Here is a 19,222-nt window from a genome sequence, read left to right as displayed (position 1 = left end):
TAGAAAGATCTCTCCATGTCCTGACTCCACAGAAGCATCCTGAAATTCCTTCATACCAGGCTCCTCATTCAGTTTTAAGTGCTTTTCAGTTAATGATTTAACAAAACTGGTCATCTGATGTCCTCAATTCCCCCTAGATTGTTGTAGGAAAGGACTGTCAGTAATGAGGGAAGAGTGTTAGCACACTGAGAAATCGCTAGCAAGACTTGAGACAAGCATATTAACAGGAATGTAGAAGGTGACACGTCAAGCAGCACTCATCACAGCATTACCCTGTGCTTGGCCAGACACAGAGGTTGAGGGCCCAGAGAGGAGCTTGTCTTGGAACCTGACCGGGAGTCTGCAGAGAGGGACCCCACCTCCTAGACTGGCAGAGGTTATTTTGCAGACAACACAAATCCTTTTCCTCATTTATGTGTGCGATAAATTGTGAAACCTTGATGGAATGAAATATCCCTCTTGTTTGTTACCCTCATAGCCTGTACACCCCTTTATATTTCTTAGAATGTTATGTTGAAAATATGTATCACTGTTCCCTACTTAGTGAACTTCACAATACCAAGAAGTATGTGTGCGTGTATACACACACACACATATATATACACACACATATGTTTGTTCATGCATGCACAAACCCTTCATAACAAAAATAAAGGAAAATGGAACTGATTTTCTTAAAAGCATAGATAGTTGTTTAGGTTTGGAAGAGATTCTAAAGGTTATCTAGTGCGATCACCCCTACAGTGTTTATTATTTGTACTAAGCACAGGTAATATAGAATCACTATATTATTCCTGATATAGAATCACTGTCTTCTGCTCCTTCTTCAACTCCGCTGTAGCAGAGTGGGGGAGGACAACTCAAGATGAAAAGACACAGCAAAGTTAGTAGAATGGTTTGGGTGAGCAAAGTTTCAATAAAGGGATCATGTATTTCCTCACTTACTCTTTTATTCTGTTGTTTTTAAGATTTCATTGGCTGCAACTGTGACCAAAATATTATTAAAATATTTTCATAGAGCGAACAACTTAATAAAAAAAATATGATCACAAAGAAAACCTTGACTGCAAGGAATCTAATCTAGCAATCAATTGCCACTTCGAGATAAATAAAAGTAATAATATATAATACACATCCTTATCTATTTTGTTTTCCCTACAATACAAATTTGTAGTTGCATTTACAACTGCAATTTTGTGAGGGTAGAGGAATAGTGCCCCTAATGTCTAAGAAATATCTGTATTTGATTATGTAAGACACAAAAATTGAAAAACCTTAACATCAGTAAAAGAAGGAACTAGTACCATTGTGTTTCCATAAAATGATAAAAGTGTTTAAGTATTCAGTGGATGTGGGAAAATATAATACATTGGCATATTAGATGAATTTTTGTATATAATAATGTGATATACTCTTCACTCTAAATAGAATCAATATAAAATATTTTTGCTTTGTACATATATATAACTATTAGCTCTATCAATGAAATGCTTAAGTTTTTAAAATTTTTATGTAATAAATTAAGTAACGTTAAATGTTGCTAAATCATACCTCTCTGGCATACTTTATTCTAGAGTATCAGTGCCCATTAATCCTTTATCATCTGAGGAGCTTTTGCTTCTTCTGGCCTGATCTTAAATGACCAGTCTTAGAAAAGTACACTTTAAGTATATTCCATTGAGTGCTTTTCAGCCTAAACTTGATGTCTAAACTGCAGGTAGTAATCATTAAATCATATGTTCCAGAAGCACCCGTTTTGGATGAATTTTACTTTACTATACCATGTTCTACTTAACCCTGACCTAGGCTGCCTGATTCTCTCAACCAAAAAAGCAAAGATTCAATGTCTAATTTTGAAATCAGAGAGAGTTAAGAACAATTTTATATCATCCTCATCCCCCCCACCACACACACACACACATACACACACAGACTCCTGGAACCATCACCTTATACAGGTATGAAAAAAGTGAAGCTTAGAGTCCAGGAAATTTGCCAAAGATGACTGAGATTATCCGTTCTTGAGCCGGGTGTAAAATTCAGTTTTTGTCTAGAATCAAATAGAAACATTTGTCATAAACATCACTTTATTTCCACTTTAAATATTTTGTGGAACAAGGAAAGACATGTAAACATAAATAAGTGTTTTAAGGCTTTGTTTTGCATAAGAAGAAATATTTCATGGTGGGAAAATCTCAGGTTTGGAATCAGACTGGAATTCAAGTCCTACCTCCACCCTTTCCTACTTGTGTGATCCAATGGTTATTTTTAACATGAAAGGGAAAGCGGTAATGGCTACCTCTCACAATTATTATGCAAATTACAAATGTGAAATACTTCATGTAAAGTGCTTAATGTATTTACATTTGAAGCAGTATCATCATCATCATTCATCATCACACCCAAGATGCATCTTCATACAAGAACTAAGCATGCCAATTCGATCTAAAGATTCACATTTGTATCACATTTCTAATTTTTATGATAAGGTTTCAAATATGCTAATGTAGACCGTGGGAGTCAAACTTGTTGAATTCTGGTGATGAAATCTCTTGGGAAAAGCTTCCTGGAGATCCACATAATGGTTAGGAGGCCTGTGAATCCATAAGAGGTTGGATGGAGCCAAGAAGCTCGAGCCTTACTTCAACCAGGTCTAGAAGTCAGGAGAGAGGAGATGGGCCAGGCTTATAAAAACCACAATGAAGTCTAAATAAATATAAACATGCTATTAATTATCAAATAAAATGTAGTTTCACTCTGAATAAAGAGAAAGAAAAGGAAAAATTATGATAAAGGAAAATGATTGGAGATGATCCCTTAGAAGAATAAACAGATTCCCTTAGGGATATTTTCAGGAGTATGTTTTCAGAAGGCACTGAAATTCAACATTGTCAGATAAATGCAGGATATCTACTCACCTAGGTCAGATCATCTCTTTTAATAGGTGAAATAAAGCAGATCACATTTTTTTAAATCACATTTAAGGAAAAGACTGCCACCTGGTGAATATTTGAGGCCGTTAAAAATACATGTTATAGTTTTAAACATCTGGCATGAACTTAAAAATTAGTCATATACTTTATTCTTCTTTATTTTTTTCAGTAGATTAAAGTTTTTGCAGTCTGCAATACTAGCAGAGGTCTTGTTAAGCACTTAAAGTTACAAGTTTCCATGAAATTTGTCTATTTTTATCTGATTTTATTAACTGGTACAACTGCATCTTTTATAGATCACCTAATTCAGATTGAAAGTGACCCCCAAAAAAAGCAAACAAAAATTTATAAACAGCATGCTCTATACTTTTTTGCATTCCTTTTTTACTTAATTGTATAACAAAATGACAAAAAAAGATATTTTAAGATTACTATCATGCAAAAACATCCCATTTGTTACAGAAAATCTGATCCAAAAGCAAAAAGCAGATCATTTTTCATTGTATAACTAGCTCTGTAGTGAGAGGCTGGTTTGATTTCCCTGGAACTTCAGCTCCTTCTGTATATTTCACCTGGGGCATGATAAATGAGGAATTAATCCCCAATGTTTTCATCTTCTAGTAAAATGTTGCCCCTCCACCTATCCTAACATTATATATATATATTTGACACATTTAAAATATATATATATATATATATATATATATATATATATATATTTGACACATTTAAAATAGAGGCTAAGAAGTCTTTTAGCAGGCTACTACAGAACTCATAAATTGCAGATGGTCTTTCTTATATCTCAAGATTCAAGTTCACTGCTAAAGGAACTCAGTGGAGGAAAGAGGAAAGAAAAAAATGATTCTTTCCCTTCACATGTGCCTTTCTCAACATTCAGTCAAAAATCTAAGTGATATTTTCTTTAGTTGTGAGCAGAATAAAGCCGTCATTCCATTAAGAGGAATAAGGGTGCCCATCACTTTTCTCTAACCTAGAAAGCTCTGCTACACTCTTCTCACTGTCAATTCCTAGAATTTTTCCAAGTGTTATTTCAGTTATTTCGGAGAAGAAGTTTTTAAAAAACAAGTTATTTCAGTAGCACTGCTTAGTTTTATAGCCATATTTTTAATCTTGAAAGACTAGGCTTTTGTGGCCTCATCTTGCTTTGATGCTTACTGATGCAAACACATTATGTGATATTGATAGATCTTGTATTCCAATTTAATTTGCTATTTCTTTCTAATGAAGCTTTTATCTCTTTAATTTGTTGCATGATGTGATCACTACTACATAAATATAAAAGCTCGTCTGAACTGTTGATGTTGCATTTGGGTCTTTTACAACAAAGTCATTTTTCATTCTGTACTTGTATGGTGAAGGTCTTGTTGGTTTACTTTCTTCTCGAATTTATGAATTCCAGTCTATTTCTAGGGCATAAATCACTCTCCAAACCAAATCCAATCCTGGTCTTATTTTCTTCTACCAGCTACATAATACTATGTACATCCTCAGTATTAACAGCTTGCCAAATACATGGTAGATGGATGAATATGGCACATTAAAAATCCCCACCATCACTCATAAAAATAAACTAATCAAAGAACAATCTGGCAAGATAAAATCAAACACCAAAGAGCTGCGAGCTTTAATTAAGGTAAAATACTCATTTGGATCATTTTCAGAAGGAAAACAAGATTACTAATATCTTTGTTATGAAATTTTCTGGGAAGAATTTTTTTTTTAATTTGGCCCCTATTTCAGCATGAGCTCTGTAGGATTGTGAGGAGGTATAGCATTCTGAGGAGCCTCACCACATTTTGAAAAGTCAAAAAGTCGAAGTTACATGTAAAGCATGCAGATTTCCTTGCAGCGATTGCAATATTTCCATAAAAGCCTGTGATTGTTAAAAAAAATAAAGCACACTTCCAATTTTCTATAATATATATTCTATAACATATCTAGATAGACAGATGATAGATAGATAGATAGATAGATAGATAGATAGATAGATAAGGTATATCTCTGGGTAGTGTGTTGAATTTTTGTTTTCTGCTTTTATACTTTTGATTTTTTAAAAATCTTTAGGCAGTAAGGACACATAGCTATTGTAATAGGAAAATGTCAATGCTTGTCTCAAAGATCATAATACTTGTGCACACCACCACAACAAAATGCAATCAATGAGAAGGAAATTATTAAATATATAGGCAGGTTAGTCATCAATATAAAGTTAGCATTGTGTCTTAGAAGTATTTAATTATACTATTATAATAATCAATAAAAGGGACATAAAATTTAGGAAACTGACACCCACTCAATAGGCCAGTTCTTTTAATATTCATAAATTAAATCCGAAATTTTATTTAGTATTTAAATTTAATTTCCCTATTATTAACTGAAAAATTAAAACTTTTACAATTGTAATAATCATCTCTATTTTCATTTTTAATATTATAAAAGTAAAGCTTACTTTCGCCTCTTTACATTTATAAATCACTCCAACTCTGTCAAAGCACTTTTGTGTTAAGGTCACTCGATGCTGTGCGTCGACAGGCAATGCTGTTGAGTGATGTGCTGGGGGCCACACCGATGGTGGATGAACCAAAGTCTCCTGACTCCTTAGCCTCTGTTTGTTTTTGTTTTTGCTTTTAAGATGTATTATTTTGAGAGATTGCTGAGCAGGCGAGTGGGGGAGGAGGCAGAGGGAGAGAATTTTAGAGCTCACGGCAGAGCGCGGAGCCCTAGGCAGGGTTTGATCTCAGTACCCATGAGATCATGGCCTGAGCCAAAACCAAAAGTCAGATGCTTCACCAACTGAGCCATCCCAGCACCCTTCCTCTGCTCCTTTTAAGGTAACTGATCCAACCACAGCCCCAGCTGTACCCAATCATAACCTCCAGGCATTCAGACTTCGGACCCCGTAAGTCTCCACTAACTTACAGCCACTCGTGTCTTCTTAGCTTCAGCTGCTGGTTCCATATTTTCACTTTGCTTCTCCTCTCTCATGAGGATCATTTTGGTTCCCATCCTGGCTTGGCGGGAAGCCTGCTTCTCCCTCTCCCACTCCCCCTGCTTGTGTCCCCCCTCTCGCGGTGTCTCTCTCTGTCAAATAAATAAAATCTTTAAAAAAAAAAAAAAAAGGAGTTGAAGTAGATTTTCCAGTTCTTTATCCAAGATGCAAATAGTATTTAATAGTTATTTATGATCTATCTGTAGCAGTACATAATAAAGGGCACATGCCATTTTAGGAGATACAGAGCTTAAATTTTCAGTAACGAAAAGTACGTGTACCAAACTGTGATATCTACACTTACAAACTCGCTTGCCAGGAAATTATTGCTCTACCTTTCGGATGAATGAAGCACTATAATTGGGACTGTGTTTATGTGAGGAGAAGCAAATGGAAGTGGCAAAACCGAACAAGACCGTTTTCTGCTCTTTCTCCAGCCCTAGGCTTGTCACATAATACTGGTGCCTTCCCGTTATTTCTTGATTTATAGATTACAAGGTGCTTTCACATTTCGTCTTCACCACAACCCTCTGAGGGTTACCTTTGAAAGCGCTTTGATATATATGTCTCCGGGTCTTATTCTCCGATGAGAAATATCTTGAATAAATGTCCACATTTCAAAATGGGAAAATGGAAACACAGAGAAGTTAGCTGGCTTTGTCATTTGCACACAACTAAAAGTGGTGGAGGCCAGATTTAATGCCTATCTTCTTACTCTTGACGCCTGGGCAATTTCCAAGATCTCGCAGCTGCCTTACGCGTAAGACGGATTGTCTATTGATGAAGAACTTGGACTCTGGAGTCAAGCTGCATGGGTCTCCTTGTGACCATGGGCAATCTATTTAATTTCTTGAAGGCCTATTGTCCTTTTTCTAAAAAGGGGGTGATAATCATAACAACTACTTCCAAAAATGATTTTGAGGACTTTAATTGGTCCTTAGCTTAATTGCTGAGGCATGAAAAGCTCCTAGCACAGGGCATTGATACATGATGGGCGCTCCATACATGTTATTATTGCCTGTGTCACATTATATAATCAGACTCCAAGCATATTTTTTTAATTAATAGTGTCAATTAGATAAATGATTTTTGCCATATCTTTGTTCATTTGGTTCAAGTATGTATCGTATCCAAGTTGTCAAATTATATTTACTGTGTGCCTCATACACCTATTCAAGTCAATACAAACTACATCTACTGGCTGGTATTTTTAATTAAAAGTATCCTTTAAGTTGGCTGACAGTAAAAATATATAGCCAATTAAATGTAAAGTGAATACTAACTCTAAAAAAAGTAAAAATAGTTACTGATATTACAGGATTTATACTGGAGGTGTCGCAGACCAAAGCTTGGGGAAAGTTATATGCAGTTTGTAAGACAGCCATTAGAGGAGGTAAGAGAATCAGAAAGGGTGTAATATGGACACCTTTCTCACTGTTCTTAGCAACTCCCTTTTTGAAAATGGCTATTTCCGGGCGCCTGGGTGGCTCAGTTGGTTAAGCACCTGCCTTCGGCTCAGGTCATGATCCTGGAGTCCCGGGATCAAGTCCCGCATCGGGCTTCCTGCTCGGCAGGGAGTCTGCTTCTCCCTCTGACCCTCCCCCCTCTCATGCTCTCTCTATCTCATTCTCTCTCTCAAATAAATAAATAAAATCTTTAAAAAAAAAAAGGAAAATGGCTATTTCCGCCTTCTTGTAAAAAGCAAATTATAATAGCTTCCCTTTCCCCTGCCTCCAAGTAAAGAGAAAATAGCAGGTTAATGACAGTTCAGTTTTACTAAAGGGCATCATAGCAATGATGACATTTAAGTTGGGTTTTGAATGTTTAGTAGAATTTGATAAGTGGGAGGGAACAAGAAAGCGATGACAGGAATGTTTGAAGCTGGAATGATTAGGCCATAGGCCACATGCGAGGGTGGAGTACAAAGTAGATCTTAATACACAGAGTTGGATCTAATTATAGGCATCTTTGTTTATCAAAAAGTGGCTAAGGTATAATTAGGTGATACCAAGGACAGTGTGTGATATAGATCCTCAACTAACGTTTAAAGAACTTAAACGAGGAGCCTTTATGTAAATAATTATGCTACAGCTCTCCAACAGGACAAAATGAAACCTCAGGGCAATCCCTCCAGGCTGATAGATACAGTATTAATTCTAGTTCAGATTATCTAAAGCATTGTAACATTTCATATAGGGATATGCCACAAGCTGTGCAACGTTTTCTCTTTTGGAAAACGTTCCGGTATACCCCAATTTCTACCACAACAAACAATGATGAAATAAATATAAAGAAATATTCTCATGGTAATTGTTTCTCCGTAGGAAAGTTTGATTAAGCACCAGATACTTTCCAGCAAGGCTGTTGTAATTCATATTGCTCTAGGTCTTGATGAGGGAGGGAACTTTTATCCACAACTCCTTCAATCTGGCAGTATGATGCCCAAAATATTGTAGTTCACTATTGTTTTAATTTGCCTCTCCCTGACTATAGAGAGAAAGATCATCCAATGTTTCTGACCTTTTGATTTTCTTCTGCAAAACTCTAGTTTATAATTATCCATTTGTTCATTGGTTTGTTTATAACTTTATTTTCAATTTATAGTTTCTCTTTGTATGATATGAATATTAAGTACGTTTCATATATAGCAAATTTGGTTTACCGTAGTTTATTTTGTGACTTTATTTATGGTATCTTTGGTCATTCTATTTAAGAATTGTGTAATAAAATATATAGTTTTCTGTTCTGTGTTTCCAATCTTGCTTCAAGAGTTCTCCCCAACCCTGGGGCTATCCAACTATTTTTTCAAATTCTTTTCTAAAATTGTGTTACTTTTTCTTTTTTACATTTAAATATATATTCCATCTCTAATTTATTATTATGAAATGAGATAGGGATCAATTTTGTTTGGGTAGAGAATTGTTTCAGTGCCATGTAATATGTGAACCACTTTTTCCAACTGAATAGAAATTCCAATTTTTCACACATGAGGCTCCTATATATAATAAGTTTAATTTCAGTCAAAATTCTGTTCAACCAATTTATATTTCTTGCTGTAATATCTCATTTTTTTGTCATCTTTCCTCCATCTGTTTTTTTATTTGCCCCTTAAACATCATTTATTTACATGCTAAGTCTTCTGGATTTCCCCCCAAATTTCCAGAATTTTCCCTCACAAAGTAAACGTGTGTGTGTGTGTGTGTGCACACACATGAGTGTGTGTGTTGTGGTCTATTTTTTCCACTTGACATTCTAGGACATTTGTAACTATAGAACATTCTATCTTTGAATAAAGCTGAAAAATGTATTTTTTTGTTTCAAAAATAATGCTTTCTTTCTTTTCTTTCCAGAACGTCTTTCAAATTCTCTAATTACCTCTCCTAAAAAAACAACTCTCTGGTTAGTGCTTTCTAGTTAAAATTCTCATTTGAGTTTTCCAATTCCAATTAAGTCAGACTTGAAGAACTTCTTAATTTAGGGAAGCAATAGATAACATTCAAGGATATCTGTGAACGAGGATGAACTGGAAAAAATACTTCTTTATTTTTACTAACTTCTAAATGGAATATATAATTTCCTTCCATTATGAACATAAGCCAAAAAATTAGTTTTGCTAGAAATTCTTGTGTCTTTGTCAATAGCAGAAATGATAGGTATTTTGCTATCATATTACCATTTTACCATATACCTGATATATTTACATGTTGATCAATACCTCAAAATTAGTCTAATTACCTGCCAGTAGATCTTTGTATTTAATGCATTAATAGAGAAGACTATATGTTAGTCCATCACATATTTATCTTTAGATTTTAAATATATTTAAATACTTTTTGGTGTGCAATACAATGCATTTATGTTTAGAAATATTCTTCTTTTTTCTTAAAAGATCTTATTTATTTATTTATTTGACAGAGAGAGACAGAGAGAGAGAGGGAACACAAGCAGGGGAGTGGGAGAGGGAGAAGCAGGCTTCCTGCGGAGCAGGGAGCCCGATGCGGGGTTCGATCCCAGGACTCTGGGATCGTGACCTGAGCCGAAGGCAGACGCTTAACTGACTGAGCCACCCAGGCGCCCCTAGAAATATTCTTCTTTCTGAATAAGGATCCGCAGGCTGCTCCATATTTCGTGAGGTGCACGAAAACTGGAGAACCCGTGATTTAGAGCCATATGCACATAATAGTGTCTGATTCCTTTTGAGCTGTTTTTTATAATTATTTTCTGGATTAAGGTTTCATTAGATATCAGATCAAACTATTAGTGTCTTGAAAACTTCAGCCACTCAGAAGTAGGGGAAAGCATAGGAGTCTTTGTTCTTATAGATCAGCTGTGAACATACCAATAAATCATTCGTCCTGTGCTGAGACCAAAAGCAAAGGGAGTTTTTTTTTTCTGTACAAGTAGAATTTTGAATTCTGTTTAGTCTTTCCAGGCAACAGTATGGGCCTAAAGTAATAAAGTTGACTTTGTTTAGATAAGGTTGTAACCTAACCATTCACTTGTTCATCCATCTGTCTCTTCATTCATTCATGCATTTATTTATATGACAACTACTTGGTTTTTGTGCATGTGGGTGTGTGTGTGAAAATGTCAAATTCTAAATAACCTGATATTTAATGAATTTTTAAACATAACTCTGAGTTGAAACTCCCTTATGCTGATTTGAGTTAGACTGAGTATATGAAAGGGATAAATTTAATATTTATAATCCTGAGTTTTAAAAAATGAAGGTTTTGATACATTAGATGAAAAAATATTGATGCTAAAAGCAAGATGATACTAAAGAATTCAACAAATTTTTATTGAAGCACTTAAAAAAAAGCCTCATAAATTTTCTATTATTGTGCCATCATCTGGGATATTAAAAAATGATTGAATCATAGAAATTTCATGTTATAGTTGGGATGTTGTTTTTCATATAGCAGAGATATTAGGAGGAATTCACAAAATAATTAACTAATTAAGAGTAGAGCCAGAATAGAATGTGGATCTGTTTAGTCAGTGATTTAGGAAACACTAAATAATATTATACAAGTAAATTTCTTTTATTCAGTTTATACAACCACTATAATAAATGCTGAATTTAAAATAAAATGAATGGTTAGGTTATAATCTTACCTAAACAAAGTCAACTTTATTACTTTAGGCCCATACTGTTGCCTGGAAAGACTAAACAGAATTCATGGATGAATGTTACTCCAGGATGAATTTCTCTCCTAGAAATTTATATTTCAGTATTAATAGTTCAAAAATGTCTATCTTAGTGGCAAAGAGACATTTCTGTATTTGAGAAGAGTATCACACTCTAGACTTTAAACTGTATGCCTCAGATTGGTGCTGAATCACTTCAAGATGAAGATCGTGAATAAATTTGAGAAAAGCAATCTAGTTACAAGTTAATTAAAGTCACTTTTAATGTTATGTGGCATGAAAATAATTCCATTAATAATGTAACTACTGTTCTGGTAAGGTTGACAAAAAAGCATTCAACAAATATTCATTAATAGAGCTTAGACAGAAGAAAAGCCAGAGAACCTTCCAGTTCTGCAATATAAAAAACAACTTTTACTTGGTTTTAGGATCTTCTTTTAATTGCATGTTCTACTTTGTTGTGGATTACTGGGTGAAATATGTCATTCAATCACTGGAATTTATATTTTTAAAAATGGCATGTATATGTGTTATTTGTTTATTAGTGATGTGAGTATATGTTTTTATGCATGTCTGTTTGCCTGGGGGTAATGCTTTTATGTCTATAGATTTTACTTCAGCTAAAAGTCAAGCATAGTGTGATTTTCATCTACAGGGTTATGTTCATGATATTCACATTTGTCCTTAAATATGCCAAGTGACAAATTAAAAAAAAAATTGAAAAAAAAAACCCACTATGTTTCTATCAAAATCATGTTTAGGTAATAGCTACTGAGTACATACAGTGACCTATTTATTTATTTTAATGTTGGGAGCTATGTTTTCACCCGTAACATTGGAACACAAAAGGCAAGAGAGAGAGAGTTACACGTTGAAGATACTGAATAAAGCAAAGAAGAGAAATTGGGACAGAAAATAGATTGGTTTGGAAATGAAGTGAAAAAGGGGGAACAAGCTCATTTTCTGAATTTTCTAAAGGTTTCTGAGATCCAATGCCTTATATTTCAGACTTTAAAAATTTTTGCATATTTAATAGATAGCAAAGTTGTGTCAACTGATAAATGCCTGGGCTGCAAGAGCAAAAAACTGAGGGGCCTATTTTACCTTTCATTGTTTCTCCCCTTCTGTGATTGGCTGTGATTGGATCCTTTCCATCAGAGCTGGTTTCAGTTACTCATTGGAAAGCTTAGAAATCTGATTCCATGACATCACCCATGAAATGGCAATCACTTACAACTAGTATTATAATATGAAACACATACCGTTAGGCACTTTGCTAAGTAGAAAAAAGAATATCAGCCCAAATATTCTAACATTTCTAAAAGAACCATTTAAGTCTGCATTTCTCTGCTCCCAATATATTTGCTACTTGTTAAGGAGAGTAAAATGTTGCAGAGTACTAAATTCTTGTTAATACTGAATAAAAGTTACCAAATAATTCTTACATCTACAGCATATTTTTACAGTTAATAGTTTATTCTAACTCTACTGGTCCGTTATAAAGAATATAAAGCAGAAACACTACCCTGAGATTTTGGTGAGTACTTGGAAAATTTTCAGAACAATTAAAACTTGCTGAGCATCTGATATCATGTTGCAAACACTTGTTTCTTATTTTCCTGGGCATTTCACACGGTACCTACTATAGTGTTGGATTTATAGTAAATTAGTAACATTTGATTCAGTTTGCTGAGAGATCTGGGAATGTGTCAAGTATTGCAGTCTTCTGTTTGAGAATGTGGACTGTTTGAACTTCATTTGTCTTAATTTCTCAGAGTCTAATGTAGCGCCAGACAACAGAGTCAATAAATATTTGTTGATTGATGTATGAGTGAATTATTAAATCAAAGTAGTTGTAAGCCATGGTAGTATTTTTAAAAAGGGAACTGTCTGAGAGATTAATATTTTGGAAAATTTATCTTTGCAATAGTGGAGGGGAAGAATTGAAGGTCCTCAAGACCTGTATTTTCTCGTTATTTAGAATAGTTTGTATTTTATATTAATACCTTTTATAAAACATTCATGTTCCCCTTTTGCTTTACCAAGGCTCTGTTCTATTAGCTGGTTAAATAGAAAGCCTTTTTCTCCACACCTTCCTTTCTCTTGATCTCTCTCTTTCATTCTTTTTTCCTTTTCAGAACATTTAAAAATTTACATTTTCTTAACTTTGTATTGATCTTTGATTAACTATTACATACATACATACCCCACCATTTGTCCTTTCCTCAGTTCCCCATCATCTTGTCCCACGGTAGATTCCTCAGGAGGGACACTGTGAGTATAGCATTTCCCAAATCCTTGCATATTTAAAACTATCTTTTCTAAATGAACCCAGATGAACTGAATAACTTCCCAGGAAAATGCAGGTTATACTAACTGACCCCATTATTGATAAAAAAGCCAAGCTAATTATTATGCAATAAATAAGAAAAGTTACTGAATAACTATCCCATAAAAGAATAGCAAGCATTGATGGGTTTCACAGGACAATTTTGAACTTTCAAAGATCAAATAATTTCAGTGCTACTTATTTTTTTCCCTCACAGTATGGAAAACAGATCAATCACATTTTGGATTCTTCAAGAAGCAGAGAAAGATTTTTTTTTATTATTATTCATTTATTTGAGAGAAAAAAAACATGAGCAGGGGGGAGGAGCAAAGGGAGAGGGAGAAGGAGACTCCCCGCTGAGAAGGGAGCCTTGATCCCAGGACCCCAGGATCATGACCTGAGCCAAAGGTAGATGTTTAAGCAACTAAGGCACCCAGGATGCCCCAAGGGGAGGATAAAATGAGTTGATTACAAAAGATTTATTGGAAAATAACATTTTGAAAGTAAAAGGGAAGGAAGCAGGATTGGGAAAAGGAAGCCATTAGACCATGATGCAGAAGTGACAAAAGTCCCTGCCATTGTAAAGGGGAACTCACCAGAGGTGTCCCATCCTGGGTGGAAATAGGTCCTTGTCTAGCCTACTTATTCCGTTATTGTCCTGGGCTCCAAAATTGAGGAAGAACCTAAAGAGGTGGACAGCTGGAGGCTATTAATTCTTACAGGTAGGCAGTAAGTCCTCTTGAAGAAAGATCTGAGGGGCACCTGGGATGGCTCAGTCGGTTAAGCGTCTGCCTTTGGCTCGGGTTATGATCTCAGGGTCCTGGGATCAAGCCCCACGTCAGGCTCCCTGCTCAGCAGGTAGTCTGCTTCTCCCTCTCCCCCTGCTTGTGCTCTCTCTGTCTCTCTCCCTCTCAAATGAATAAATAAAATCTTAAAAAAAAAAAAGAAGAAGAAAGATCTGAGGGGCACATCTCCCTGTATTCCAAAGGAAGAGAGAATCCATATGCTTTTTATGAAGCAAGCACAGTATTCATACCAAAATTTGAAGACAACATAGTAAAGATTATAAATCAATCTCACTTATGAACATTGGTGCAAAAAATATAAATAAAAATATTAGTCATACTAAAAATATTACACATTTGACCAATTGGAATTTATTTCAGGAAAGCCAGAATGTTTCAATATTAAGAAATCCATTAATTTAACTTGCCACGTTTTTAGGAGTAAGGGGAACAATTATACAATTATCTCCATAGAAATGGAAAAGGCCTTAGGCAAATTCAACACCCTTGATAATAAATAATAAATAAAAATTCAAAATGATTTCTTGACATATTGAATGGCATAAACAAATAGGTAGATAATTGGCAATACCAAGTATAATGTGCGATAGTCTTGAAGTTGCTATAACTGCTAAAGAAAACTATATGACCCAGAAATTGCATTCTTAGATATGTATTAGCAGACACGGACAAATATGTGCATAGGAACAATATTCTTAGCCACAAATAGGAAACTGGAAATCACACAAATGTTATCAACAAGAGAATATTACATAAATTGTGTTATATTCATAAATCAAAATATTATACAGAATGGAAATTACAAAAAAAGATTGCTTCTAACAATATTAATGTATTTCAAAGAGCTAATGTTGCCCAAAGAAAGCTAGATGTAAAAAGTACATACTTTATGATTCATGTATATAAAGTGAACAAGTGTGTGTGAAAGTGATCTCTGGGGATAGCGTTTAGGTTTGTGATTACAAAATGTAACAACCGGCAGGTGACAAGAGGAAGGTTCCTGAGGTGCAGGCCCTCTTCTGGATTATTATCTGTGTTGTGTCACACAGGTGCATACACATTTTAAAAATATTATCAAGCTTCGGGGCGCCTGGGTGGCTCAGTTGATTCCACGACTGCTTTCGGCTCAGCAGACTCCCTGCTTGGTGGAGAGTCTGCTTCTCCCTCTGACCCACCTCCCTCTCGTACTCTTTCTCTCTCTCTCTCAAATAAATAAATAAAATCTTTAAAAAAAATATATATATATATATAAAGCTTCACATTAACAGTTGTGCATTTTAATGAAGGTATGTTATACCTCAGTAAGTTCAAAGTGAATTATTGCAATTAATCACTATATATTGAATAAAATAAAGGAAGAATCCATGGGTCCATAGGAATACTCAGTAATAAAAAGGAGAAGAGGGCATAGGTTTACATATAGAGGAATACAAGCTAGTAAATGTAGAAGTGATGATAGAGTAAGATAACCTCCAATTTTCAAACACCATGTAATCATTGCTGCAGGCATATAATTAGTACTCAATAACAGGCAATTTTTTTAAAGTGTTTTTGTTTTATTACTATTTTTCTTAATGGAATGGGAGAAACCCCAGAGCCTGCCTCTAGGACATGCCTAAACCCTGACGTGTGGCTGCCTGGCTGGCTGGTCAGAGGCCCCGCAGACTCCTGCGTGAAGGACCCTAAGGCCAAACAGTCCCCAGTGTCTAGTGGTCCCTGACCAGCTGGGCCTCAAACAATTAATGGTAAAGACAACATATAATATATTGTTGAATTTAGAACACATTTTAGAGTAAGAAATAACTCTAAGATAATTAAAATTACATAATTTAAAAAATAGTTATTTATTGGCCAATAAATTATTATTGTATTGGTGGTCTTATAAAACAGTTTCATTCAAGGGCGCCTTGATGGCTCAGTCGATTAAGCGTCTGCCTTCGGCTCAGGTCATGATCCCAGGGTCCTGGGATCGAGCCCCACATCGGGCTCCCTACTCAGTGGAAAACCTGCTTCTCCCTCTCCCTCTGCTTGACGCTTCCCCTTTGTGCTCTCTCTCTTTCTGTCAAATAAATAAATAAAATCTTTAAAAAAAAGGTTTCATTCAAAAGTTATTTTCTAAAATAAATTCCTTATAAAAGATACAATTAGAGATGTCCATATATTTAAAAAATTAAAAATTCACAATGATTTATTGAATATTAAGACTCAAACAGAATATTTATTCTTGGTATATGCTCACATATTTTATCAGTTATTTTGCCATATCTCTCTCTAATACTATGACACTGGCATTCTTCTGAAATATGAATGCTTTTTAATATGACCATATTATAATTATTTTTTCATAAAATTTTGCTGAAGTATTCTTCAAAGTTGCATTTTATGGTTAATAAATTTAAAATTATTGATAGCTTTTTAAAGCCATAGAAATCTAGATGAAATTCTATTGAATCCAGAAAGCCCCTTCAAATTGCATCTATTACTTAAATACACATTTAACGTAGGAACTTATTTACTTACACTGTTTTTGTTTTTCCTCATGTCTGCCATAGAAAAAACTTGAAGTATACTTTCTTAAAGATTACGTGTTTAGTTTTAATTAGTGACATTTTTCTCTTTGTAATAAATAAATTTTTAATTAATGTAATATTTAAAATGAAAGCCATTTACTTAAAAGTAATGAAGTATGTATTGACCCTGCTTGAACATATAGTGCTATCTCAACAGTGTTGTTCCTAATTTTGTAATTAATAGGTACTATCTTTACCAACTGATTGCATATATTTTAAATAACCTTTAAATAGATAACTACATCTCGTTATTCTTTATAGAGTGTTTCTTATAAAATAAATAGATATTCTAAATGGCCAAATAAATTAGAAGCACACAGGCTTAATTATTCTCATATAAAGATTATACCTCTACTTAAAAGTAGTGTAATTAAAGTTTCATATGAGTTTTGTTTTTCTCCACATAGTTGTTTTACTTTTGAACCTTTTATGGTTTCCTTTATAGTTTACAGTATATTTTATACGGTACATGGGTCGTCATTTTTTCTGCCATGCTTTTTTAACTCATCCTTATACAGCATTTATTTTCAAAGATGCCTCTTTGTGCCAGCAGGAAGAACTATTAAACCAAAAATTGTAAAGCATTGTGGTGTGGTGGAATACACACCGCCTCGGGTGTCAGATGGACCTGGGTGCAAAAAGTAGGTCTTGCACTTATGCACTGAAGGATCCCATCTATAAGATGTAAATAATAGTGAGGGTTAATGTACCTAACAAACGTTGACTAAATAGTGCCTATTATAGTATTTTCATCATTACCATTCCTAGAGTAAAACCCAAAGGAAATGGAGCATAAACACACGGTGACCTGATTCATTGAGAAGCATTTGTTTATTTCTGATAAAATGGTGATGGAGCACTTGTGGTCATCTGGAAAATATACTATAAAGTGATAGATGAAAGCATAAAGCATGAGGCCAGCCTTCTTATGTTCTGCTGCCACCTTTAATCATTGACTTGGTTTTAGGAATGCAGAAGATAAAACAACAAACAAACATACAAACAAACAAAAACAATTGAAGAACTAAAAGACATATTGCAGAAGTAAAGCTTGGGTTTAAAACAAATCATTAACTATTATTCAGCGTATTTCTTGATTATTTAAGGAGTCCACACCTCCCTGAAAGAAAAGCAAAGATTGAGAGTCAGAAAATACGCTGGGAGCAAGGAAGTCTTTTATCAAGTAAAGACTTCCCATAGCCACTTATTTGAAGATTTCATAAAATGTCAAAAGTCAGATTAAACAAATATAATAAGAATAATGTGTCATTATATCGGAAAGTTTTTCTTTTTCCACTAATTTTCTTTTGTCTTTTGGCAAAAGAAAAAAAAGCCATCTCTCTCCTGCAAAAAAGCCTGGCAAAAGATTTATGAACTTTGTTCAGCGTTGCTATAGCATGCTGTTTGAAATTCACAGGCTTGAACAAATGAATAAATATTCATCACCTCTGGTTTCTTCTTTTTTCTAGGTGCCTCCCATACTCCTTGATAAGCAGTTCTCTGAATTCACTCCAGACATTACACCAATCATTTTGGCAGCCCATACAAATAATTATGAGATAATCAAGCTTCTAGTTCAGAAAGGAGTCTCCGTGCCCAGACCCCACGAGGTCCGCTGCAACTGCGTGGAATGCGTCTCCAGCTCAGACGTGGATAGCCTCCGCCACTCACGCTCCAGACTCAACATCTACAAGGCCTTGGCCAGCCCCTCTCTCATCGCACTGTCAAGTGAAGACCCTTTTCTCACAGCCTTTCAGCTAAGTTGGGAGCTTCAGGAGCTGAGTAAAGTGGAAAACGAATTCAAGTCGGAGTATGAGGAGCTGTCCCGACAGTGCAAACAATTTGCTAAGGACCTACTGGATCAGACAAGGAGTTCCAGAGAACTGGAAATCATTCTTAATTACAGAGACGACAGTAGTCTCATAGAAGAACAAAGTGGAAATGATCTCGCGAGACTCAAATTGGCCATAAAGTACCGTCAGAAAGAGGTGAGTGTTGCCAGACCTTTTTATCAAAATGCCGTAGGATTTATTCACAGTGATGTCAACTGATACTCTAAAATTATGTTTGGGCTTTAGAGGCTTTTCTGCTTAACTGTAAATGGATGATATTTATTCTTTGCCAGATTAATAATTTCAAAACACATTGAAGAATGGCAAGAAATGGCATAATAACTGGTGATGGCATTTGGCGAATGTGGTAAAATGTACACATTTACTGTGGTATAATGGAAAAACGGATGAATTTTAGAATCTCCATACTGAAAGTTCTGGTTCTGCCATTTATAACTCTTGTTACTTTAGAGGGCCTTGTTACTTTTCAGATCTCTTTGAGATTTAGTTTCCTCATCTGCTTAATGGATTTAACATTCATAATATTTTGCTATATATATTTATATATATAAAATATATTCCTCAAAGATT

General features: G+C 34.8%; 1 protein-coding gene across 3 annotated transcripts in view; it reads left to right on the top strand.

The window, feature by feature from the left end:
• The window catches only part of TRPC4 (transient receptor potential cation channel subfamily C member 4), a 189,362-nt gene that overhangs the window by 64,939 nt on the left and 105,201 nt on the right, over nt 1–19,222 (top strand). For 2 of the 3 annotated variants that reach the window (XM_081814845.1, XM_006734013.3), the window contains exon 3: nt 18,269–18,787. In XM_081814845.1, the coding sequence (XP_081670971.1) occupies nt 18,269–18,787 (519 nt within the window). Of the gene's footprint in view, nt 1–18,268; nt 18,788–19,222 lie in introns of those variants that run through there. The other variant, XM_081814847.1, reaches the window with a different exon arrangement.

This window comes from Leptonychotes weddellii, chromosome 3, assembly GCF_054177405.1.
Source record: "Leptonychotes weddellii isolate Sample4059 chromosome 3, ASM5417740v2, whole genome shotgun sequence".
In the NCBI taxonomy this organism is placed as follows: domain Eukaryota; kingdom Metazoa; phylum Chordata; class Mammalia; order Carnivora; family Phocidae; genus Leptonychotes; species Leptonychotes weddellii.
Note: the sequence above shows the minus strand (reverse complement) of the source record. Positions and strands in the feature narration are given on the sequence as shown.